This window comes from Peromyscus maniculatus, chromosome 1 (genome assembly GCF_049852395.1).
Source record: "Peromyscus maniculatus bairdii isolate BWxNUB_F1_BW_parent chromosome 1, HU_Pman_BW_mat_3.1, whole genome shotgun sequence".
Lineage (NCBI taxonomy): Eukaryota > Metazoa > Chordata > Mammalia > Rodentia > Cricetidae > Peromyscus > Peromyscus maniculatus.
The window spans coordinates 157069878-157095374 of record NC_134852.1 but is presented as its reverse complement, the minus strand read 5'-3'; the positions used below and the strand labels follow the sequence as shown (position 1 = coordinate 157095374).

The window sequence follows — 25497 nt, the reverse complement described above, 5'->3', positions numbered from 1 at the left end:
AAATACTTAAGTCTGTTTTTTTGTTGAGAAGACTACATGAGAATAGTAATAGACTGTCTTAGACAGAGCTGGTGCATAGTTGATGCTTTAATAAATGGTAGCAGCATTTATTAAAAGGTTATTGCACTGAGGAAGTAACTTGATGGTAGAGTACTTGCTTAGCATGCATAATACCCTGTGTTGCCGGGCGGTGGTGGCGCACGCCTTTAATCCCAGCACTCGGGAGGCAGAGGCAGGTGGGTTTCTGTGAGTTCAAGGGCAGCCTGGGCTACCAAGTGAGTTCCAGGAAAAGGCACAAAGCTACACAGAGAAACCCTGTCTCGAAAAACAAAAAAACAAAAAACAAAACAAAAAATAATAATAATACCCTGTGTTGTATCTCTAGCAAAAAAAAAAAAAAAGCGTACACATCTTATGCTGAGTGTGGGGTCACACACCTTAGGCCTAGCTATTTGCATGTGTTTGAGACTAGCATGAGCAGCATTTAAGACCCTGACTTTAAAATAAGTAAATAAAACCTTTTCCTTAGATATATATTGCAGTATGTGCATTCAGTCCTGCTTCCATTTCCTGTCTTCCAGGTTGGATTCACGCTGTGTATACTCCTACAGACACATTAGTGTTTGGAGGCAATTTTTTGCACAGCTTCAACATCCCCATGCAATTAAAGATATATAGCATTGAAGACCGGACACGGGTGAGTAATTTTCTGTAACAATAATATGTGAAGAAGTTTCCCCATTTAAGACAGATATTAGGTGAGCTTGGTAACACATGCCTCTAATCTTTGTAGCACTCAGGGACAGGAAGATTGTGAGTTTGAGGCCAGCTTGAACTATGTAGCAAGACCATGTTATCAAAGAAAAAGACAAGTTTAAAGAGATTCAGGTAAAGATACTCACTACTAAGCTTGATAACAAAAATTCAAGCCCAGAACACACCTGGTGTAAGGACAGAACCTACATGTTGCCTTCTAAACTTCATTTGCATATACTGCCATCTTCTTTCCCAATACAGTAAATGAATCAGAAAGGGATTCATAGATAATTTGTCAACTTTTCAGATTTTCTTTGCATTAAAAAGCAGTTTCCACATATTTTGAGGTCATAACAAAAAAATTTACTAGACTCTTATTTTGGGGGGACTTTTAAGCCTGAAGTTCTTCATATGGATATTTGTATAATCTTTTGAGCCATGTTTTTCATTTTCGTGTCATGAATAGTTTGTGGAATGGAAATAATTCCTTCTAATTTCACAACTTTGAGTTTTTCTATCTTTATTCTTATTACCAGTTCTCCCTGCTTTCCCTTTCCCAGTTTTGAAAGTGTAAACATCTTTTAAAAATTAAATTTTAAACCAGGCCGTGGTGGCATACACCTTTAATCCCAGCACTCGGGAGAATGAGACAGTGGATCTCTGTGAGTTTGAGGCCAACCTGGTCTACAAAATGAGTTTTAGGACAGGCTCCAAAGCTACAGAGAAACCTTATCTCAAAAGCCCCCCCCCCCTACACACACACACACACACACACACACACACACACGCTGGTAAAGGTCATCTTATTGGGCCCTTCCCTCTCCATAAGTGTCAGTAATTAGTCAGCTGTCATCAAATTTATTGAGAATTTTAGAATTTATACTTGTGTGTGTGTATATAATATTTATACTTATATACTCAAGACCTTTCCCAAAAAGTATGAATATGCTTCAAAGGCTAACAGAGAAGCATAGCGTGTTATATTTAGTTTAAGGAGACCCAATACCTGTTAGTTCTTAGCTCCCTACTCTGTTTTGCCAGAAACAAATCGGTTTTTAAGTGAGAGAGAAGAATCTTCTGGTTAAAGCCATAATCACATAAGAGATCCAGGTTTGGGTCTAGTTATATGTTTCATTGGTTGTATGCCTCTTGTCTAATGGTCATAAAGTGATTTCCTTATTTCATAGTAATACCTGTGATCTGATGAAAGGTTTTGAAAAGGGTTCCCTTTGCTGGGCCGTGGTAGCACACACCTTTAATCCCAGCACTCGGGAGGCAGAGGCAGGCGGATCTTTGTGATTTCGAGGCCAGCCTGGTCTCCAAAGCGAGTTCCAGGAAAGGTGCAGAGCTACACAGAGAAACCCTGTCTCGAAAAAAGAAAAAACAAAAGAGAAAGAAAGAAAAGGATTCCCTTTTCATTTTCAATTGAAGACAGTAGGACATGAGGGCGGTCAGGGGCGGGCTATTTGGCCTTGAATTACAGCCTCTCTATAAAGAGGGTGGGAGATATATATTGATATTTTAATTTAATTTTTTGTTTGTTTTTTCGAGACAGGGTTTCTTTGTATATCCAGTCTGGTCTACAAATCTAGTTCCAAGACAGCCAAGGCTACACAGAGAAACCCTGTCTTGAAAAAAACAAAACAAAAAACAAAACCAACACCAAATAAACAAAAAACCCAGTTCTAGCTGTCCTAGAACTAGCTCTGTAAACCAGACTGGCCTTGAACTCACAGAGATCTGCCTGTTTCTACCTCCCAAATGCTGGAGTTAAAGGCATGGCCACCACATCTGGCTTTATTTTATTTTATTTATTTAGAGGCAGGACTTCTCTCTGTATCCCTGGCTGTCCTGGATAACTAACTAACTTACTTATTTTGAGGCAGGACTTCTCTCTGTATCCCTGGCTGTCCTGGAACTTGCTTTGGGTCTCAGTATGTAGCTCTGGCTGTTCTGGAACTCACTGTGTAGAGCAGGCTGGCTCAAATTCACAGAGACTGTCTGCCTCTGCCTCCTGAGTACTGGGATTAAACATGCACCAGAAGGTACCAGATATATTTAGAATGGTACCTGGCACTCATCTTCCCTGTTCATTGATTTATGGTAATTTTAATTCACCTTTCCCTTGGCAATCCTATACCTAAGGGGCATTCTTTATATTTCTGAAATAATTTTTAAAATGCTCTGAATGAAAAGAAGATTAATGCTGTAAAAATGACTGATAAAACCACACAAATTATTAGTCTGAGAGGTGAGTGTACTACAAAGCACAAGACAGGGAAACTGAGAGTGGATGTTGAACAGTCTCAGTCTACTTCTTTCCTGCTCCCCCTTAAGTTTATTTATTTATTTTTTAATGTGCATTGATGTTTGTCCTACATATATATGTGTGTGTGAGAATGGCAGATCCCCTGGAACTAGAGTTACAGACAGCTGTGAGATGCCATGTGGGTGCTGGGTATAGAACCTGGGTCCTCTGGAAGAGCAGCCAGTGCTCTTAATTGCTGTGCCATCTCTCCAGCCCTCAATCTTGTCTTCTAAAGAGCATACAGCTTGAGAATAAATTTAAAATTATACTTGCATGCATATAATGAATGTCTTACTATAAGCATGTAACTTTATCTCCTATCTAGCTTTCATTAGATTCTTTGTCCTGTGTTCTTCAGATTCAGGAAAAAAAAAACAGAGCCAAGCAAGAATGCTTGGATGCCTTTATACTCTAAGGCAGTTTTTTGTTTGTTTGTTTGTTTTGTATTGTTTTTCGAGACAGGGTTTCTCTGTGTAGCTTTGGAGCCTGTCCTGAACTCGTTCTGTAGACCAGGCTGGCCTCGAACTCACAGAGATCTGCCTGCCTCTGCCTCCTGAGTGCTGGGATTAAAGATGTGCACCAACACCGCCCGGTTGCATTTTGTTTTTTGAGACAAGATCTCTATATGTAGCCCTGGAACTCACTGTGTGGATCAGGCTGGCCTGCCTGTGTCTAGTGAGTGCTAGGATTAAAGGCACAGATCTCTAATTTTGCAAATATATAGCACCTTTTACTCTCTCTTCATTCTCCTCCACCTTTCTCCTTTTTTGTTTGCCTCTTACCTCCTGAGGGCAGAAATCACATATGTGTGTGCCCTACACCTAGTTATTGTGTCTTATTGCAACATCCCTGTAATCAAACCTTAAGCTGAAAAACAACGTTTTCTTCCTCTTTTTTTATTGTGTTTTTGTTTTTGTTTGATGTCAGGTTTTGAGATAGTGTTTTATGTAGCCCAGGCTGGCTTTTAATTTCTGATCCTCCTGCCTCTACCTCCAAAGTGGTGAGAATACAAGTATATATCATGGTACCTAGTTTTTTGCAGTCCTATAATTCCAACCCAGGCCTTTATGTATGCTAGGCAAACAGTCTCAGTCATTGCTTTTGTTTACACACAAACATACACACACACCCTACCTCTTTTTCTTCTTTTTTGACAGTCTCACTGTACACATGTACGTGTACACACACACACACACACACACACACACACACACACACACACACACAAACAATCTCTTTTTCTTTTTTTTGACAGAGTCTCACTGTGTAGTTCTGGCCTGCCTTGAACTCAGCCTTTTGAGGACTGGGGTTGCAGATACAAACTGTCTTGCCTATTTCTAAGGTCAACATTCTCAAAAATGACAAATTAAGTTCTTGCTTCAGATGACAGCTTAAATTTATAGATTGAATGACAATTTTTCCTGCGTTAATAATTATTGCAGTGATTGAGATTGTCTTTCTTATTGTCTTACCTTGTAAATTGTCTTTGCCTTGTTTTCTCATGATTCTTTTCCTGTATAGGTTCCAAATAAATTCCGTTACCCATTTTACTACGAAATGTGTTGGTATGTGTTGGAGCGATACGTATACTGCATAACCAACCGATCCCACCTAACTAAGGAATTTCAAAAAGAATCCCTTAGCATGGGTAAGTGTTCTGACTCCATGAACTTTCAAGACATACTTGAGCTGAAAAGTACATTGTCACTTAGTAGTAGTTAAGTTTGGAGGTTTTTGGCTTTTGTACTTGTGTATGTGAAAACTCCAAATTGGTTTACTGCACCTGAACACTCAATACACAACTAAATATGAATTTCCAGGCTGAATGAAATGATATTACTGAATGAAATACTCTGACTGGGTTGGTATATTCATTTCCTCAAGATAAGTGATACATTATCTGTTTTTGTTTTTTATTAGCATATATTAGTTATACATACGGGTTTTATTATGATATTTTCATGCATGTGTTGTCTCCCATTACCCTCATGTCTCATCTCCCCTACCTACAGGACTCTTTCCTCTTTCTAGCTAGTCTCCTTCTACTTTAATTGTTTAAAGGGGGGGGTTCTTTTTCTTTTTAAGAGAATATAATTTTTATTTTATGTGCACTGGTGTTTTGCCTGCATGTATGTCTACGTTAAGTGTTGGAACCTTAGAACTGGAGTTTCAGACATATGTGAGCTGCCATGTGGATATTGAGCCCAGGTCCTCTGGAAGAACTACCAGTGCTTTTAGCAGCTGAGCTGTCTCTCCAGCCCCTCTAGGGGTGGTTATCAACTAATAAATATAATTAGATTTACTGTAGAAGCCTGTGTGAAGGATATTTACAGATACATGGGCAATCAATGGCTACACTAGTAAAGAAAATTTTTCTCCTTCCCCTCACAACCATGAACTGCCAAAAGATCTTCAGGGAGGAGAGGGGCTTATGAGCCCTTAGCAATACTTGACTGTGTAGATCTTGTGGAAGGGTTGGGGCTTTGTGATCCCCTCCTCTCCATGATGGAAGTTGATGTCTCAATCTTGTATGGTTATTGTGCATTATAAATAATCACAGCCACTGACAGCTCAAGATTCCATGTCATTCCTAGAATATAGCGTTGAATAACACACTGTCCCTTCCTCAAGCCATTGTATTCTTTTGGAGAGGTGATATAGAAATGTCCCATTTAGGGTTGAAAACTCAACCTTTTGACCAGATAAATATGTTTTATTATACAGATGGTCACAGTCTATTCTTAAGTCATTTATATAGTTTAAATTCTTATTATATATGGTATATATGTGTGTAATATAACTATATGCCTGTGTGGCAGGTATAATCAGCCTGATTTTACAAATAGGAATTTGGAGAGTGTTGTTTGTTTGTTTTGGGATTTGGTTTGATTTTGTTTTATTTTGAGACATTGGTTTCTCTGTGTAGGCCTGGCTGTCATGGAACTCTGTAGATCAGGCTGACCTCAAACTCAAAGCCTGCCTCTGCCTCCCAAGTGCTGGGACTAAATGTGTGTACCACCCCCCAGCATAAATGAGAATTTTAACTCTCAAGATTTTTATACTTTTTATGATCCTATAGTTATTAAATGGCATAGCCATACCTTGGACTAGACTAATCAGACTCTAGTATCTTTGTTTTTAACCTCTGTGCTTTAACTTTTTCTCTTTTTAAAAAAAAAAAAAATTATTAGATTTGTTTTATTGTGTGAGCATATGTATGTATTTGTATCACATATGTGATTGGTGCTTGCAGTGGTCAGAAGAGGGTATCAGAGCCCTTGGAACTAGCATTCTAGATAGTTACGAACCATCATGTGGGTACTGAGAATCCACCTGGATCTTTTGCAATAGCAGCCAATTCTCTTCATTACTGAGTCATCTCTCTAGCCATGATATGGTAGTTTCAATATCCATTTTTTTTGTTTTGTTTATTCATTATGTATACAGAAGAGGGCGCCAGATCTCATTACAGATGGTTGTGAGCCACCATGTGGGTGCTGGGAATTGAACTCAGGACCTCTGGAAGAGCAGTTGGTACTCTTAACCGCTGAGCCATCTCTCCAGCCCCCTCAATATCCATTTTTATTTTCATTTTGTTTTGTATATTTGAGGCACGGTCTCTCTCTAACTGCCCTGGGATTCACTATGTAGACCAGGGTAGCCTGGAACTCACAGAGATCCTCCTGCCTCTGCTCCCTAGTATGCTAGGAATAAAGGCATGCATTACCACTCAGCTACTACAGGGTCTTTTCTATTTGTAATTATGGTTTTTAGTATTGGCCTTGTCCTTTATAACTTTGGGTATACTGTATTATTTCTCTTGTTAATCAACTAGCCAACTGGCATTTATTTCCTTTGCATTGGTAGATATGGAATTAAATGAGTTGGAGTCTGGAAATGGTGACGAGGAAGGGGTGGACAGAGAAGCCCGACGCTTGAACAGTAAGCGATCTGTGCTTACCAGTCCTGTTGCTAATGGAGTCAACCTGGATTATGATGGACTAGGCAAAACCTGCCGAAGTCTTCCAAGTCTGAAGAAAACTTTGTCTGGAGACTCATCCTCAGACTCTAGCCGGGGATCCCACAATGGCCAAGTTTGGGATCCCCAGTGTAGCCCTAGAAAGGATAGGCAAGTCCATCTGACCCACTTTGAGCTTGAAGGTCTTCGCTGTCTTGTAGATAAGTTAGAGTCACTGCCACTGCACAAGAAGTGTGTCCCCACAGGGATAGAAGACGAAGATGCTCTGATTGCTGACGTAAAGGTAAGCAGCTGTTGACCTGTCTAGGAGAGATGTTTCTAGATTTGGAGGGAGAAAGTGCTAGGCTTAAGGATACCTTAAGAACAGGGAAGTTAATATGTGCCTGTGTTAGTGCTGCTCAATGTTTTAATTTCTAGAGTAACATTAGGTCATGGTTTTGAAAATGGAAACCTTTGTGTCTTCAGTGTTGACTTAAACTTAGTGATACAAACTTGAAGTTTAGCCCGGCGGCGCCTGCGGCGGCAGTGGCAGTGGTGCACACCTTTAATCCCAGCACTTGGGAGGCAGAGGCAGGCAGATCTCTGTGAGTTCAAGGCCAGCCTGGTCTACAGAGCGAGCTCCAGGACAGGCACCAAAACTACACAGAGAAATCCTGTCTCAAAAAAAAAAGAAAAGAAAAAAAGAAATCTTGGAGCTTACCACCAAAATAGAGAAAGTGTGGAGGGCCAGGTGATATGGCTTAGTGAGTAGACCTGACGACTTGAGTATAATTCCTGGGACCTGCATGGTAAAGGGATTCCAGCTCCCACAATAATGAACTTGAGGTCTTAGGGACCTGAGGAGATGGTACAACAGGTAAATTCTCTTGCTGCAGCACAAGCATGAGGACCTTGGTTCAATCCCTGAGCCTGTCTGTACTCATACATTGCTATGGTGAAATGGCAGGCAGACAGGAGAACTGGCCAGAAGCTGATGCCTCCTTCTCAACCATACCCTGTGTTTTCCTTCCTGCCCCAGATAGTCCCTCTCTGCTCTCTTGTCGCATATGTTTCATTACCCTGTGTTTTTCCCCTTCTCTTTTCCTCCCCTCTCATGGTTCCCTTTCTACCCCATCTTTCCCCACACACATATAGATTCCACATGATATTCTACAGTTCCATCCATTTTCCTGAAATGCCATGATTTTATTTTTCATTACAGCTGGATAAAACTTCGTTGTGTAATTGTGTGTCACATTTTCATTATCCATTTATCTCTTGATACAGGCCTCTAAGCTGGTTCCATTTCTTAGCTATTGTGAATAGTCCCATAATAAAAATGTATATCCAGGTATCTGTGATATGGTGACTTGGAGTCTTTCAGGTATATACCCAGTGATATAGCTGGGTTATATAGTACCTTTATTTTTAGTTTTAAAGGAACTCCCATACTGACTTCCACAGTAGCTGTGCCAATTTACAGTCCCACCAAAAACATATAAGATTTCCTTTTTCCACTGGTCCTCACTAGCATTTATTGTCATTGGTTTTTTGTTTTGTTTTGTTGGTTTTTGGTTTTGTTTTTTGGATGATGATTATTGTAGGAGGGTGCACATGTGTGGCTGTGAAATGGGGATTGAATTCATGATAGGCACTTTTCTGCTCTCAGCTCCAGTCATTGGGTGTTTTTTGTTGTTGTTGTTGTTGTTCTCTTGGGATTTTTTGTTTGTTTGTTTTATTAAAGCTATTTTGACTAGAGTGAGATAAAAATCTCACAGCAGCTTTAATTTACTTTGTATTGATGACTAAGAATTTGGATACCTTTTCAGATTTTCATTGAACATTTGTACATCTTTTTGTTTTGTTTTGTTCTTTGTTTTTTTGTGACTGGGTCTCTTTATGTAGTTAACGCTTCCTGGAACTCTCTATGTAGACCAGACTGGCCTCAACTCACAGAAATCTTCCTGCCTCTGCCTCCCAAATGCTGGGATTAAAGACGTGCATCACCATACCCGGCCATTTGTATTTCTTTTGAAAACTATTCAGTTCTTTAACCCATTTATCAATTAGGAGATTTATTCTTTGGGGGTTTGATTTCTGTATTAATCCCCCATTTGATGAGTGAATTTCCCATTATGTAAGCTGCCTTTTTATTCTAGGTGCTTGTTGCCTTTAGTGATAGAAGCTTTTTTAATTTCTTGTAAACTCTAATTTGTTAATTGGTGGGATTATTTCCTTTGCTATTTGAGTCCTTCAAAAAGTCCTTGCCTATAAATACATCTTTTTGTTTTGGTGGGTTTGTTTTGTTTTTTTGGGTTTCTTTCTTTTTTGAATTTCTTGTTTGTTTGTTTGTTTGTTTTGAAGATTTCTCTGTGTACCCCTGGCTGTACTGGAACTCGCTTTGTATGCCAGACTGGCCTCGAATTTATAATCACTTCCCTTTGTCTCCCTAGTTCTGGGATTAAAGGCGTGTGCCACCACTGCTTGGCTTTGTTTTATTTTTTTAAATAAATAACAATGTATGTATTTGTGTGTAGTTATGTGCACATGAGTGCAGGTGCTCGCAGTGGCCAGAGGTGTCAGATTGTCTTAGAGTTTTTGTGTTTATGAGCTGCCTGATAAAGGTGCTTAGAATTAAACTCTGGTCCTCTGAAGAGCAGTACATGCTCTTAACCACCGAGTTGTCTCTCTAGCTCTTACTTTGTTTTTTGAGACAGGGTCTTTATATGTAGCCCTGGCTGTCCTGGAACTCTCTACATAAACCAGGCTGGCCTCAAACTCACAAATACCTTCCTGCCTTTGCCTCCTGAGTGGTTGCGATTAAAGGTATTCATATGCCAGGTAGGCTAGAAAATGGCATGAGAATATATCTTGAAGTGTTACATTTTTTTTTACTAAAAAAAAATTTTTTTAAATTTACTTGTGTGTGTGTGTGTGTGTGTGTGTGTGTGTGTGTGTGTTTGCTTGTGTGTTTGCTTGTGTGTTTGCGTGTGTGTGTGCCTTTTGAGGCCAGAGGAAAGGGAGCTGGAGTTACAGGTGCTTCTGAGTTTTCTAGTATGCTGCAGTCCTCTGGAAGAGCAGGAGGTGGTCCTAACCACTGAGCCATTTAACCAGCTCCAGCTGCCCCCACCACACCTCGCCCCACCACTGCTGACTTTTTTTGAGGCAGGCTCTCTATGTAGCTCTGTCCTGGAACTCATTATGTAAACCAGGCTGGCCTCAAACTCACAGATAACCACCTTCCTCTGCATTTTCCTAAGTGCTGGAATTAAAGGTATTTGACACTACGCTCAGCTTCTAAGCTTCTGTTTATTTGTTGGTTTATTATGCATGCAGTGTTCTACCCACATGTATGCCTATATGCCAGAAGAAGGCACCAGATCTCATTATAGATGGTTGTGAGCCACCATGTGGTTGCTGGAAATTGAACTCAGAACCTCTGGAAGAGCAGCCAGTACTCTTAACCTCTGTTCCATCTCTCCAGACCCACAAATTCTTTTTTTTTTTTAAGATTTATTTATTTATTATGTATATAGCATGTATTACTGCACGCCAGAAGAGGACACCAGATCTGATTTACGGATGGTTGTGAGCCACCATATGGTTGCTGGGAATTGAACTCAGGACCTCTGGAAGAGCAGTCAGTGCTCTTAACCTCTGAGCCATCTCTCCAGCCCCAAGTTCTTTTTTTTTTTTAAAGGATACTATTTGGTGGGTGGGTGGGTAGATGGCTGTGGATGTGGTCACATGTGTCACAGCACACATGTGGAGATCTAAAGACAACTAGTGGGAATCACTTCTCCCTTTCCACCTTGTGAGTTCCGGGCATTAAATTCAGGTCTCCAGGCTTAGCAACAGGTGCTCTTGTTCCACTGAGCCATCTTATTGGCCCTTACCAATATTTTCTTCTATCTATTTTGATGTTACAGATCTTTGAGCCATTTTGAATTGATTTTTGTGCAGGGTAAAAAAGTCTGACCTAGTTCCATTCATCTGTAGAGTCTAAGCTAGTTTTCCAGTCATCATTTGGTAAAACTTTTTTAAAATTTATATTTTCGATATCATTATCAAAAATTAGGTGATTGGTGCCGGGCGGTGGTGGCGCACGCCTTTAATCCCAGCACTCGGGAGGCAGAGCCAGGTGGATCTCTATGAGTTCGAGGCCAGCCTGGACTACCAAGTGAGTCCCTGGAAAGGCGCAAAGCTACACAGAGAAACCCTGTCTCGGAAAAACCAAAAAAAAAAAAAAAAAAAAAAAAAAAAAAAAAAAAAAAAAAAAAAAAAATTAGGTGATTGTACCTGCATAGATTTTTATCATTGGTCTGTGGGTCTGTTTTTGTGCCAGGATCATGCAGTTTTTGTTACTATAGATATTAAATCTCTTTCCATCCCTATGTATCTCCCTCCCTCCCTCCCTCCCTCCCTCCCTCCCTCCCTCCCTCCCTCTCTCCCTCTCTCCCTCCCTCCCTCCCTCTACATAGTCTCTCTACATAGCCCTGGCTGTCCTGCAGGCCTCTGCATCCCAAGAACTAGGACTAGAGGTGTGCACCACTAAGTCTGGCTCCATCCCCAGTTCTTTTTTTTTTTTTTTTTTTTTTTTTTTTAAATTGTATGTGCATTGGTGGTTTTGCCTACATATATGCATGAGGGTGCCAGATCCCCTGGAACTGGAGTTACAGATAGCTGTAGCTGTCACACTAGTACTGGGAATTGAACCCAGGTCCTCTGGAAGAAGAGTCAGTGCTCTTAGCTGCTAAGCCTTCTCTCCAGCCCCCTACCCCTGATTTTTGATTCATATTTTCCTTGACCACTGTGTCACCTAACTAGGGTGCTCCCCAACTTCTGCCACCTCAGAAAAGAATCCTAAGACTGTGATGAGGCTCATGTTTTATGTTCTCTTTTTGTAGATGACATTTTAATTACATCTTACATTTAATGTGTTAGTTAAAAGGGAAAAAAATTACAGAGGCTAAAATGTGCTTCAAGGGTCTTGCTATATATATATATAGCCTAGGTTTGTCTTAATCTCTCAGTCCTCTTACCTAAGCCTCCTAGTTGTTGGAATTATAGGGGTGATGACAGTTTGATTTTAAAAGATTTGCTAGCTGATGGTGGTGTCTCATGCCTTTAATACCAGTACTGGGGAGGCAGAAGCAGGCAGGTCTCTGTGAGTTCGATGACAGCCAGGGCTACATAGAGAAACCCTGTCTTGAAAAACCAAAGGTGAGGAGGGGGAGATTTGTTCTTAAGCTAGATATGCCAGTACATGCCTGTAATCCAAGCATTCAGGAGGCTAAGGTCAGAGGAGTACTGCAAGTTTAGTGCTAGTTCAGGCTACAAGATGCATTTCAGGCCTGGACCATAGAATAAAACTGTCTTTCAAATAGGAAGGAAAAAATTTTGTTGTTGTAGAAAAAGCAGGTGCTATTGTGGCTCATATATAAGAAAGTAAAATGACAGGGCTTTCAGGTTGGTGTGGTCCTAGTTCTGAAATTGCTTGTGTATAGCAAAAGAAATTTAGCGGTACTTTTCTTGGCCCTCAAGTTAGATTGCAATTCACTTTACACCTTTGAGTAAGCAAAGGCTATTTGGATTTTTTATTTTCCATTGTGGTGAGTTTGTTTATCTACCTGTCTATATTTTTAGGCAGGGTCTGTGTAGCCCTAGCTGATCAAGAACTCACTATACAGACCAGGTTAGCATGGAACTCGTAAAGAGCCTGTCTCTACTTACCAGCCCTGGGATTAAAAGTGTGTTCTACCAAGTCCAGCTTTGTTTTCCTTTATGGTGATTGATTATAACATCATTGTTTTCTACAACATCCTCATTTTATACAACTTTTCCATCACAAGTGCATGTGGGAAACAGTAAATTGTGGCTTTTGAGATTTGTTTAACTTAGATAACTGTCTTTAGAAATTTTATAAAAGAAACGATTCCTAAGCTTGTCTTATAACATTGTTTTGGCCTGTGTATTTCTAGTTCATAAAAGTGAGTATCTTAGGCCTGGAGGTGGTGGCACAGGTCTTTAATCCTACCACTGGGAGGTAGAGTTAGTTGAATCTCTGATTGGTCGAGATCAGCCTGGTCTATAGAGCGAGTTCTAGGATAGGTTCCAAGGCTACACAGAAAAACCCTGTCTCAAAAAAAAACAAAACAAAACAAAAAAGTGACTGTCTTTTTGGTTCTACAATAATGTCTATAGATCTAATTTTACTAAATCCAGTTGTAGAAAGCTATTATACTCTAGCATTCTATTGTTCAAGGTCAAAGGTCTTGATTCACTTAAGCAAGCATTTAAAGTAGCTAAATGAGGCTGGAGAGATGGCTCAGTGGTTAAGAGCCTTGGATGCTCTTCCAGAGGTTCTGAGTTCAATTCTCAGCAACCACGTGGTGGCTCACAACCATCTATAATGTGATGTCATGCAGGCATACATGCAGATAAATAAATAAACAAATAAACAAAATAAAGTAACTAAATAAAGAAAAATTGGTTTGGTTTGTAGACAGTCTTGCTGGAGAGCCCAGGCTGACCTCAACTTGGGAATCTTCCTACATACCCCTGGCTTAAGTACAGAGAATGAAGGAAATAGTGGTCCAGTAGTATGCCAGGTGAGAATGTAGAAAATTAAAAGGAAGCAGCAGAAAGGCAAGTGAATGAGTTAAGGAGTGGCACCCGAAGGTCTCCAACCATGTGAACAAACGCACAGACCTTCTTTATATTTATCAAGGATCACTGGGAAATACAGCTGTGAACACTGGCTAAGACCTTATGGCACACGTTGGAACATGAGGAACCTAGTGGCCCATGAGATGACTGAGTAGACTGACAGTGTTTGGATTCTTCTTTCAGGACTTCTTCCACACTGTCTCTTGTTTACCTCTAACTAGAGATGTCAGAACATAGCCTCCAGAGCTGGACATGATTGTTCTCAAGAGATAGAGTAAAAGGATTGGTTGAGCCTTAGGTGTTTCAGGCCAGCCTCGACAACAACACAGTAGGACCCCTTTCAAAAGTAAAAAGACAGAGAAACCCTGTCTCGAAAACACCAAAAAAAAAAAAAAAAAAAAAAAAAAAAAAAAAAAAAAAAAGTAAATCGAAAATACTTAAAACCAGTGTCAGAAAATAGCAAATTTAGACCTTAGAAACTGGTGGTTTCATTTAAGAGAAGAAAATGGCTTGATCCTGTATTCTATCAGCTCTGAGCATCACCTAAAAAAGCATTGAGCCAGGTCAATTTCTATGAGTTCAAGCCTAGCCTGTTCTACATAGCAGAGTTCTAGTCCAGCCAGAGCTACGTAGTAAAGAATCTGACTTTGTTGTTGTTGTTTAAAGACATTTTAAGGGACTGGAGTGGTGGCCCAGCAGTTAAGAGCACTTGCCACTTTGCCATTTCTGCAAGAGGATACAGATAGTGGGTTGTTAGCACCCATGTTGATTGGCTCGCTCCAGATCATTCTAACTCTGGCTCCAGCAGATCTGGTACCCTCTTCTGGCCTGGACTCTGTAGGTACCTGCTCTCATGCATATACCCTACACATAATTTAAAAAAGTACCTTTAAAAAAAAGGCCTGGTAAGCCGGGCGTTGGTGGCGCACGCCTTTAATCCCAGCACTCGGGAGGCAGAGGCAGGCGGATCGCTGTGAGTTCGAGGCCAGCCTGGGCTACCAAGTGAGCTCCAGGAAAGGCACAAAGCTACACAGAGAAACCCTGTCTCGAAAAACCAAAAAAAAAAAAAAAAAAAAAAAAAAGGCCTGGTGGTAGCTTGTGCCTATAAATACCAAGTTCACAGAAAGGGCTAAAACAGGACTGACTTTGAGGCCAGCCTGGGCTATGGAGTGAGACCTTGTCTCAAAAACAAACAAGCAAACAAAAAACATTTAGAACAATTAGGTTGGGTAGGTGTCAAATTACTGCACAGATGGAGACTCTGTGACACTGGAGAATTTAGCGCTGATGCTGGTGGCTATGTTGCAGTGAGGGGACAAAAGGAAGCAGTTTACTCTTTCTTCAGAAAGGAATTATATCATGTTATAATCTACCTGCTTCTCAGAAATACAGTGAGTAGGAGAGATGAAAGGAAAAATGATGAGATGAGATTGCCATAATTAAATATTTTCCTTGAGGAAAAGTCCATTTTAGTGCTGTGATAAAGAACTTTGAGCATTCTAAAATGTTTTAAAGTGTTGAAGAAGATCATAGAATATAGAATGAGAATGGGATTACATGGGAAAAATTGAGCAATTAAAGAATATTGACTTACTGATAAAGTGAATCAGCATTGATAAGACTGGAAAATGTGTGAGTTACCTTGACTGCTTGAGAAAATGTATTAAAGATAGAAAGCAGCTCTCCTACTGTAAGTTATTCTTAGTTTCTAAAGTAGGAGAGTTGCAACTTAATGTATATTGAATAAAAGGCAGAACATGATGCAGTGGTATAGTACAGGCCCATTCCTAGAAGCAAAGTTTGCTCACTGCAAAGGGTTCTTGAGAAGTACATCCTAAACTGCTTTAAACAGGAAAATCCAAGAGTGAAGACAGTCAACTGGAAGAATTTAACTGGATTTTATTGCTGTGTTTCTGTCTGTTTTGATCTATTTTACTGATAAAGAATTCCCAATGCATATGCACATATGAACGAAGCTTTTTGATCAACTTGCCAATCGTACTTTGTGACATTAAGTTAGAAGAGACATGAAAACTAATTATTTTCTCTATAAAATATCTCTATGGAATTGTTAAAATTAATGATAGAGACTGGAAGTGAAGCTCAGTGTCAGAGAATGTATTTCTGTATCAGCACCAAAATATTTAAACCTCAATGTTAGTAATTTATAAGTGGTAACATTGTGGTAGCTAGTTATAAATCTATGGATTTCATTTATTCCAGTGCTGGTTTTGGCCTCTGGGGCCTTCAAGTCCACTCGTAGAGTGAGCATTGAAATTAGGCTATGAAGTACATACAGTCTGCATTTGCAGACCCTGTCTCCAATGCAAACACTGAGGGAAGATGGGAGAGTTTATTCTAAGTAAGGAGGTGCCAATCTTCCTATTTCCCTAGCTAAAACTGTCCTGGTAGATGAAACAAATTGATTACAGTAGCATTCTGTAAATGGTAACAGCTTTTGATTTATAAATTGGGAAAACGTTCTTTGTGGTGCAATAGACTCATGCTACTCTGATTTATGATTCTAATATTTTATCTTTTATCTAAAAATTTACACTAGGTTCCACCTGAGGAGTATGATAGTACTAAAGCAGAGTTATAGTGGCAAATAACTATAGAAATAATAGTTATGGGGGCTGAGAGATGGCTCAGTCAGTGGTTAAGATCACTGACAGCTCTATCAGAGAACCTTGGTTCCAGTACCAGCACCTATAGGGCAGCTTACAACCATCTGTAACTCTAGTTCTAGGGAATCCATTACTGGCTTCTGTCTTTCTCAGTTACTAAGCATGCAAGTGGTACGCATATATACATGCAGGGAAAATGTACATACACACAAAATGAAAATAAAGAAAATTTAAAAATTAAACACCATACAATAAAATTTTATTTGCAGTTTTCACTAACAAGATATATGTATGTGCCAAGGGTGTGTGTGCATGTAAAACCCAGAGGACAACCCTCAGATATTTTCCCTCAGATGCCCCCTACTTTGGTTTTCCTTTGTTTTGGGTTTTCGAGACAGGGTTTCTCTGTGTAGCCCTGGCTGACCTGGAACTCACTCTGTAGACCAGGCTGGCCTCAAATTCACAGAGATCTGCCTGCCTCTGCCTCCTGAGAGCTGGGATTAAAGGTGAGCACTACTACTGCCCAGCAAAGATTGTTTTTTAAAGTATGTGTATGTGTGTGGCTATGTGTATAGGAAAGCCAGGTGCCCTTGGTAGCCAGAGGCATCAGATCCTCTGAAGCTGGAGTAAGCCACCCCAAATGGGTACTAGAACCCGAAATTGAGTCTTTATATTTGCAAAGCAGGCACTTTACTGCCTGCCCAGTCCCTAATATTTTTTAAAGATTATTTTATTACTTATTTTGTTTGATTGTTGAGACAGGGTCTCACTATGTAACCTTAGCTGTCCTGAAACATGCTATGTAGACCAGGCTGTCCAGGTAGATCATAAAGATCCACCTGTCTTTGCTTTCTGAATGCTGAAATCAGAGTTGTGCACCCCCATGCCTGTCTCTTTTGTTTTTACTTATGCTTGTGTGTTTGTGTTTATGTATGTATCACCCATACCTCTAAGGCCAGAAGAGGGCACTATATATTCTGGAGTAGGAGTTACAGATAGTCGTGAGCCACCTGGTGTGGTGCTGCTAATTAAACTTAGTGCTCTCAATTGCTCGGCCATTTCTCCAGAATTTAATACTTCACACATTACTGCATAATAGAAAGTTTTCAGTAACTCAGTTTTTTTTTTTTTTTTTTTTTTTTTTGTTTTTCGAGACAGGGTTTCTCTGTGTAGCTTTGCGTCTTTCTTGGAACTCACTTGGTAGCCCAGGATGGCCTCGAACTCACAGAGATCCACCTGCCTCTGCCTCCCGAGTGCTGGGATTAAAGGCGTGCGCCACCAACGCCCGGCCTTCAGTAACTCAGTTTTAAGTCAAATATGGTTGCATTTAAGTCTTAAGTTTTTTGTATCATAAAAAAAGGCCATGTTCTTCCTCCTTGGCCCCTTGAGATAGGGACTCCCTGTGCAGCCTCAGTTGGTCCTGAAGCTACATCTTGCTTCACCTTCCAACGTGCTGGGGTTACAATGCCCAGTTTAAGCATTCTTTATTGGTCATTCTTTATTGTTAATTACAGGAGAGGGGGAAATTAAGTCCGTCTATATGTAATTTGAAAACTTACTTGGAGTGAGTTTCCTAGTGGCATTTCTCTTTTTCGTAGACGTTGCTCTAACCAGTTTTCCTTGAAGTAATATGTTTTTCTAAAATACTTTATAATTACTTTATGATAGATAGATAAGCATTTTCTAAGAAACATCTTAATACCTAGATTATTGTTACAAAAACTTTTCATATGAAATAAACTGAATGTATGTGGTCTGTAAGTCTTAAAATGGAAGTTCAAAAGTGAGGTGCGGGGTCAGGATGACCATACAAGCATTTCTTGGAAGAACTCAGTGAAGAGCACAGAAGTGCCTCTTTCATTCTGTATGCTACTGTGAAAATAAGCACATGCAGAATCCCAGCTACTGGTGAAATCTAGGAGGATCATTTGAGCCCCCAGGGATTGGAGCTGATCCTGAGCAGGCAACACAGGGAGGAAAACTGTCTGGTAAAAAGTATATTCACAGCCGGGCGATGGTGGTGCATGCCTTAAATCCCAGCACTTGGGAGGCATAGGCAGGCAGATCTCTGAGTTCAAGGCCAGCCTGGTCTACAGAGGGAGTTCCAGGACAGCCAGGGCTACACAATGAAACTGTCTCAGGGAGGGGCTGGAGAGATGGCTCAGAGGGTAAGAGCACTGACTGACCTTCTAAAGGTCCTGAGATCAATTCCTAGCAACCACATGGTGGCTCACAACCATCTATAATGAGATCTGACGCCCTTTTCTGGCATGTAGGCAGAACAACTGTATACAAAATAAATAAATAAATAAATCTAAAAGAAAAAAAAAAAGAAACTCTTGGGGGAGGTGTATTCACAAACACAACAGCTCTTGACACTAGCCCAGATCCTAAGAAGCCTATTCCAGAAATGGATTGAAATAACTGTTCTTGAGGAGGGGACAACAAGGTAGCTCCATGGTGATGGTGCTTTCCTGCCTAACAGCCTCCCTTCAGGGACCCACATGATAGAAGTTGTCCTCTGACCTCCACATGCACACATAAATAAATATAATTAAAGGGGAAAGAAGAATGGTAGTGAGAGCTACATGTTGTTCTGTTTATATCAGAATAACAGAAATTTGAATCCAAACTCGGCTGCTCCTTAGCCTTCTTTTCCTGCCTAGCTTATCCTCCCGTGCTGATAGACTGTGTGTGTGTAGGTCTGTGAACCTTCCCTTTCTGCTGTAGCCCAGTGAGAGTCTGTGAACAAATGTTGAGCTTCACCCTGGCTCCAGGACCTCTAGACGGTGTAGAAGGTGTCATTGAAGTGTCAATAGGGTACAGGTCCTTTTGCTTCATAGAAAATACCAAGAAGAAGGTAGTCACGCCTATAATTCCAGCACTGGGGAAGCTGAGGCAGTAGGATTGGGAACGAGGCAGGCAACGCTGAAAGAAAAGAGAAACCTAGGAGTGATATCTTGAGGGTGAGGCATTCTGATGGACAGAGGAAACTCTTGCAACTGGGGGAAAAGCCTGTTTCCTGACACTGTTCCTTGTATAGATGCAAGAGGATAAAGTGTTCTGATCTTAAGTTGCACCTGAGTACCTTGATTTGGTCACAGTGGAAGTGCTAAAAGATTGTTGCATATACAGTTCAAGTATACTAGAAGTGGGTGTGTACTGTGTGTATGGTTGATGGGAACAGACGTATTTAATCTCAGTATTGCCTGTAATGTGGTATTTCTGAGGTGTCGATAGAAATACTTGCTGGTGGGGTGGAGCTATGTGAGTGTGGGCAAGTGTGAAGCAGAGAGGTGACTCAGGAAGAGCTGGGAATATCATAAGCTGCTGCCAGATTCCTCAGAGGCTGGACTCTTGATGGGATCCCACAGAGGAGAGAAATCTGTGTACCATCAGTGAGTGCTCTAGTTATAACAATAAATGACCCTGAGGGGAATGGTGTTGGGCCCCTGTAAGAACAGATAGGGGCCATGGTACACAGGCATTAGTTTAAGCTTTCCGGTCCACTGGAGCCTCCTGAAGTCAGCTATGAAGAGCCCTCTAGGGGCTGGCCCTGAGTTCTCCTCTTGCAGTGTTGGAGGGAAGGAGCTGGGGCGGGGGCTGGCTAAGCTCCCTCCCCGGTTGTGCTTCCTCCAATCACGAGGAGGCGAGTGGCTGCCAAACACACCCCCTCCGGGTGCTGCAGCAGAACGGCCAGGCCCTCTGCCTGGCTGGCTCACTCGAGCTGAGCTCCCCCTCCTGCCATCTTCCGTTGCAAAGCATTTCTGGGAGCTGCATGTGGGTGACGCAGCAGCATTGTTCACAGGCACAGGAAGCCGCGGCTGAGCTGAAGGGCTTTAGAAGGATCTCAGAGTGCTGCACGCTGCTCTGTGTAGCCTGAAGGGTTACAGCAGGACTGCCCTGCCTTACATGTTCTGGGAGATTGAGGATTTTCAACTAAATCAGGATTTTCCTAGAAGCAGAAAAGCTAACTCCTTCCGCACAACTTCCAACACAGAAAACAAAACAAAGGCGCTGGGGAAACTTCACCCAAGAGCCTCTGCAGCTCCAGAGCAACAAGAAATGCAAGGTCAGGCGGTCGGTTGGCAAGCCCTTTCTGGTTCGGGTGTGTAACTGTAGAGACTTTGTCTCTTGGAAGAGGCAGAACTGCCTGCTGGGCGAGTCCAGGACAATGCTTGTGTTACTTGTGTTTCTTGAACCGTTGTTAACACTTGTTCTCTAGCTGGTGGGATGTGCTTTGGAACTGGGTTGCTTGGGTTTGGGGGATACTTACTTCTTGACCAGAAGCTTTCAGTTTTCTTTCTCTTCCTGTGTTCTGTGGGGTGTGGGCCTGTGTTTGAATCTTTTCCCAAATGCCTGGAACCTAGATAGGCAACAGTCTTTCCACACTCCACCCACCCCCACCCCCGATCCTTGATCCTAAATCCCCACTGGCGAGGGGTGGTGGCTTTTTTATGGTTTCTCATAGAGCTTCAGCTAGAGTCTTTTTTTTTTTTTTTTTTTTTTTTAATGAAAGCATTGCGGACTTGGCCCCAGCAAATGTAAGCTGGGAAGGAAATCTGCATTTCCCTCCACACCCACACATACCCCAGTAATTGAGTGGTGTGTATGTTAACTGCCCCCACCCAGTGCAGCCCACACAGTTTGTCTCTCTAGCTTTCCCAATGCCCCCCACAAAAGTCTTGCAGGTAGAATTCGGCTGTTCCAGTGAACTTAAGTTCCTTTTTCTACTCTCTTAATCATAGGTCTTTCTGTGCAGTCTGCTTTGCTGAAAGTGGAAAGTCCCTGTTTGTGGACAGCTCAGTTCTCTCCCGCAGAGGAAATGGGCAGAGTCCTACTCCTCCCCTATGCAAAGTGGGGGAGGGGAGCCATGCACTCCTCAGTGCACATTTTGAATGGACCTGAATTTTTCACCCTAGGGAGATTAGGAGCTGGGACTAGAACCTTGTCCCACGTGGTACCACACCCTGCCTCTTCACCCCCACACAGTATGGCGTTAACATGAGGCTCTAGAATAGGGTGCCATAGCAACTTGAAGTAAATAAAACGTCTGAAAATGAGATCGGTTTGGGGGAAGGTGTAAGGCATCTGGAGATTTGGCAAAGAGAGATCTTAATAGAGGAAGCTTTCAGAACATAAGCAGGTTTTTTGAGCCCTAATTCTGGAATTTGGAGCATGATCCTTAGGTTAAGGATGAAATTAAAAGTTAATTAAAAACAGAACAATTAAAAGTTCTGATTATGAAAATGCTTGTTAAAGATGACCCAAGTATGCTGAACCTTCTAGGTCAAAGTTTAGTTTTTGCTGAAACAGTCTGTGTGTGCACTTAAGGCAAGGGTAACCTAGACTTGCATTCTTTAGCTGTAGCGTTGCTTTGTGGTTCATGCCATCAAAAGGGGAGATTTATTCTACTAGGGGGTTTGTGATTCAGAGTCTCTTTCAAAGACATGACATGATTTGTCTCAAAGTCAACCAGTGATTCACTTAAGTGGCAGTTTCTTACTGTCATGTTATTCCTAAGCTATCCAAACTTTATTAAAGTCATAAGAACCGTTGATCTAAAACTGTTCCTTTCCCCTTAATAGTAATAAATGCAAAGCAGATTCAGCTTGCGTGGTGTGTGTGTGTGTGTGTGTGTGTGTGTGTGTGTGTACATTGTTAACAGAGGGCATGTAGCTGTAATCAGTCTTAGAACAAGTCTGTGTCTGAGGATATAGCTCAGTGGTTGAGCATTAGCCTAGAATGTGCATGTGTGAGATTGTGGATTCAGTCACCAGTACGGCTCCCTCTTCTACCCAAAAAGCAAGTTGTCTTTTGAACCAGGACATTAAGGTTATGTTGTCTGGCTAATTCAGTATTAGCCTTTTGATGCTCCTTTCCCCAAATCTACAAATTAAAGACAAAACTGATAATAATTGCTGCTATAGAAAAGTGTGTAAGTATAGAACTGCTTGACAAGTAATACTGTAACACCATAGTAGCTAGAAGTCTTTGTCTGTGGTGGTTGTTTGAGATAAGGCCTCACTGTCTAGCCTAGGCTGGCCTGGAACTTGCTATGTAGATCTGCTTCCTGAGTCCCAGAATTAATGTCATGCGGCAGTACACCCAGCCAAGGTTAAAGTCTTGATAGCAGCAGTCCAAGGTTTCTCTTTCATTGTTGTTGACTTGATTTGCAATAAGCCTGTATGAAGGGGAAGTGCAGCCAACCTGCTTCTCTTCTCAATGGTGCTGAAGAGGGCAGAGGTAAGGCTGGATCTAAATGCTTTTGTGTTCAGCATACTCAGCTTTTTTCTCCTTCTCTTTTACCCTTAGATTTTGCTGGAGGAACTTGCCAGTAGTGATCCCAAGTTAGCCCTCACTGGAGTCCCTATAGTGCAGTGGCCAAAAAGGGATAAGGTAAGAGACTTCCGCTTGATCTTCAAGCCACTCAAGTCTATTACCTCTTGATCATTACCATCCGTTCTGGAAAGAAAAGACAGCTAGAGGTAGATGGGGTTTGGTGACTTGATAAAAGTCGGGCAAGGTAACACAGAGGCTGGTGGATCTCTGTGAGTTTGAGGCCAACCTGTCTACATTGTGCCGTTAGGACAGCCAGAGCTACGTATTGAGACCCTGTCTCACAAAAAACAACAAAACACTGGTAGGCATGCATGGTACGTGCAGGCCTTACTTTGATCCCAACATTCAGAAAATAGAGGAAGAAGATTTCAGTAAGTTCCAGGTCAGTCAGAGTTACATAGCAAGACCCTGTCTCAGTAAATGAGTAAGTAAATAAAATACTGATAATCAATCAGTCAATCATTACTTGGTTCTGTTCAGGGTACTTGGCTCTCTCTTCGGATTTAGAGGCTTTGATGTACATTGGTTGACCATAGTAAATATCTTTTTTCTGACCCAGAAACTCAGCTAAATATGATTTGCTAATTTAAATCAGTACATATATATCTAAGACTAGAAGGTTGTTTGTTTTATTTTTTCCAGACAGGGTTTCTCTGTAGACCAGGCTGGCCTTGAACTCACAGATCCATGTGCCACCACCTCCAGGCAGACTAGAATGGGTTTTTTTTTTGTTTGTTTGTTTGTTTTGTTTTGTTTTGTTTTAATGGTAAGAACATGATCCCAAGAAGTTACCACCCTCCTCTTTTTGAAATGAGTATACAAAGCTGTCCTTGAACTGATGGCCTGCCTATGTTCTGGGATTGCAGGTAGATTACCATTATACCCAGCTAAGAGTAAAAAGAATTTCCATCAGCTAATAAATTGTCAGTTATCTTTTTATTTTCATTTTTTCATGCCCTTGAAGCTTACATCTTGTATAACTTTTTTACCTTACTGTCTGTGATAGAGTCGGTATATTCTGTCTGACCAGGAGCCACATTAGGCTCCTCTTCAGTGTTTTCTAGTTGGCAGTTGCAAAGTCCTAACATTCCAGGGGTGTTTAGGCAGAGTGCTAAAATTCTGGGGTTGAATAATGTCTTTAAAGAGACATCCCTCTTTCTCAGTGTAGAAGTCCACTTGCTTTGAGGGACTGTCTCAAAACAATTCAGTCACTTATGACTGAGTATTTTATGTTAGAAAATTGTTAAGAAATGATGAGAAATTAAAAAATAGAAGATATGGTTCTTATTCTTAGAAAAGTCCCTAGCAAGGTAAATAAACACAAATGCTAAAATTACAAACATTGGCATTTGTTTAACACTTAAATGTTATTAGATGTAGTATAACAAGTTGTGTGCTGCCATTTGAGTGATAAATTAATAAGACTGATTTCACCTTCCAGGACTTTGCCATCCTGTTTGAGTATATTCTGAGTTAGAAAGAACTATAGGAAGTTTGAGCCTTTTGGTGACTGAAGTACAAGGCACTTAACCCCAAAAGCTTTAGGGAGGGGCAAGTCTTACAGCTCTCTAAATTAAAAGGGGTATTGGAGCATTAGGACAGGGGTTGACAGATTCTTTTGTCAATGTTGAGATTCTGTGGGTTGATAGAGCAAACAGTCATGATGTCATAGTTCTGTAACATTTGGAAATAGCCATAGATGATACATAAATAAATGAACATGGCTGTGTTCCAATAAAAATTTATTTATAAAAATAGGCAGTGGGCAGATTTACCTACAGACAAGACTTTATTCTGCCTGGATATTGTTGACCTTACTGCTTTCTTTTTCTAGCTTAAATTCCCTACCAGGCCAAAAGTAAGAGTTCCTACCATTCCCATCACAAAGCCTCACACTATGAAGCCAGCTCCACGCTTAACACCTGTGAGGCCTGCTGCTGCCTCCCCTATTGTGTCGGGAGCCAGGCGGAGAAGAGTGCGCTGTAGGAAGTGCAAAGCATGTGTTCAAGGAGAATGTGGTGTCTGCCACTACTGCAGGGACATGAAGAAGTTTGGTGGACCTGGACGCATGAAGCAATCCTGTGTCCTCCGACAGTGCTTAGCAGTAAGTGATTTTCTAGGTAAAAGACTTTTCAGGAGTGGTGCTGGTTCTGGAGGAACTATGTAATGTGTAAAGTCAGAGAGACTCAACTGAGATGGAGTTCCTCTCTCCCTGAGTTCAGAAGGAAGGTATCTAGTAGTGAAAATAATCTAATGGTTTGGCTGTACTCAGCTAATGTTCAAACAGAGCACCAGCATTCGAAGAGCAATTCACTGTTTTCTGTCCCCTCCTTAGTAAGAAAGGACCTATGAAGCCAAAGGCAAGCCAACAAAATGAATTAATTGCCTCTGCCAGTCTTCCTACTACCTTGTCCTTGTGTATCCTAGGTGAACCAAGTCTCCATCTTCATTTAAAGGGAACATGAAATTAAAATGTTCTAATTCTAGTCTTCTGCTCTTTGTCCTCTTGTAGCCCAGACTGCCTCATTCAGTTACATGTTCTCTCTGTGGAGAAGTGGATCAGAATGAAGAGACACAAGACTTTGAAAAGAAACTCATGGAATGCTGCATCTGCAACGAGATAGTTCATCCTGGCTGCCTCCAGGTAGAGATGCCTAAAGGCCCTTGACAGAAGGTTGGGACACCTGCCAGTAGAGGCTGTTACCATCTCTACTATGGACTTTGACTTCCCTGGTCACAGAGGAGAGCTAACATTAGCCCTTTGTTCAGATGTTTACTTTGTATCAGGCTGTATGATAGTTTTTGAGGATAGAACAATATACAAAATAGACCAGTTC

The 25497-nt window shown here is 41.2% G+C and overlaps 1 protein-coding gene across 4 annotated transcripts in view; it reads left to right on the top strand.

The window, feature by feature from the left end:
* Kdm2a (lysine demethylase 2A) overlaps nt 1–25497 on the top strand; it is an 88832-nt gene that overhangs the window by 51284 nt on the left and 12051 nt on the right. For all 4 annotated transcript variants that reach the window (XM_076556821.1, XM_076556830.1, XM_006980554.4 and 1 more), the window contains 6 exons: nt 582–697; nt 4586–4712; nt 6932–7326; nt 22634–22717; nt 24495–24764; nt 25173–25304. In XM_076556821.1, the coding sequence (XP_076412936.1) occupies nt 582–697; nt 4586–4712; nt 6932–7326; nt 22634–22717; nt 24495–24764; nt 25173–25304 (1124 nt within the window). The remainder of the gene's footprint in view (nt 1–581; nt 698–4585; nt 4713–6931; nt 7327–22633; nt 22718–24494; nt 24765–25172; nt 25305–25497) is intronic.